The 628-nt window shown below is 43.9% G+C and overlaps 1 protein-coding gene across 4 annotated transcripts in view; it reads left to right on the top strand.

Annotated features, from left to right (window-relative positions):
• Positions 1–628, top strand: part of SLC9B2 (solute carrier family 9, subfamily B (NHA2, cation proton antiporter 2), member 2) — a 58,951-nt gene that overhangs the window by 31,288 nt on the left and 27,035 nt on the right. For all 4 annotated transcript variants that reach the window (XM_011943240.1, XM_011943241.1, XM_011943242.1 and 1 more), the window contains one exon: positions 379–554. In XM_011943240.1, the coding sequence (XP_011798630.1) occupies positions 379–554 (176 nt within the window). The remainder of the gene's footprint in view (positions 1–378; positions 555–628) is intronic.

Here is a 628-nt window from a genome sequence, read left to right as displayed (position 1 = left end):
AGATGTGTAGTAGCTTTTTTGTACCCTTTTTAGTATCAAAATACCTTAGATTCTAGCCAAGCCTGGTAGTCCCAGCTACTCAGGAGGCTGAGGCAGGAGAATGGCGTTAACCTGGGAGGCGGAGCTTGCAGTGAGCTGAGATCCGGCCACAGCACTCCAGCCTGGGTGACAGAGCGAGACTCCGTCTCAAAAAAAAAAAGAAAAACAGTGTTCTGTAGAAGTTTTACACATACATGTTTTTCTGGATTCATGCTTCTCTGCCATTTGAAAGACTATAGTTGTCCAAAGTATAACCCATAAGAAAATGGAGGGTATTATAATTTCAAAATAGTAATAAGTAAGATGTTATCATAAATATTTAAAGTGCTGTCTGCCTAGTTTTGTTTTAGGTGCTGTATCTCCAGCTGTCGTGGTGCCTTCAATGCTCCTTCTGCAGGGAGGAGGCTATGGTGTTGAGAAGGGTGTCCCGACCTTGCTCATGGCAGCTGGCAGCTTTGACGACATTCTGGCCATCACTGGCTTCAACACATGCTTGGGCATAGCCTTTTCCACAGGTAACCTAATCAGTTCACAACAGGCTTTACTCTTGCACTCTAGAGACGTAGGTTAAGATGTTATAAGCATGACA

This window comes from Colobus angolensis, unplaced genomic scaffold (genome assembly GCF_000951035.1).
Source record: "Colobus angolensis palliatus isolate OR3802 unplaced genomic scaffold, Cang.pa_1.0 Scaffold217, whole genome shotgun sequence".
In the NCBI taxonomy this organism is placed as follows: Eukaryota; Metazoa; Chordata; class Mammalia; order Primates; family Cercopithecidae; genus Colobus; species Colobus angolensis.
Note: the sequence above shows the minus strand (reverse complement) of the source record. Positions and strands in the feature narration are given on the sequence as shown.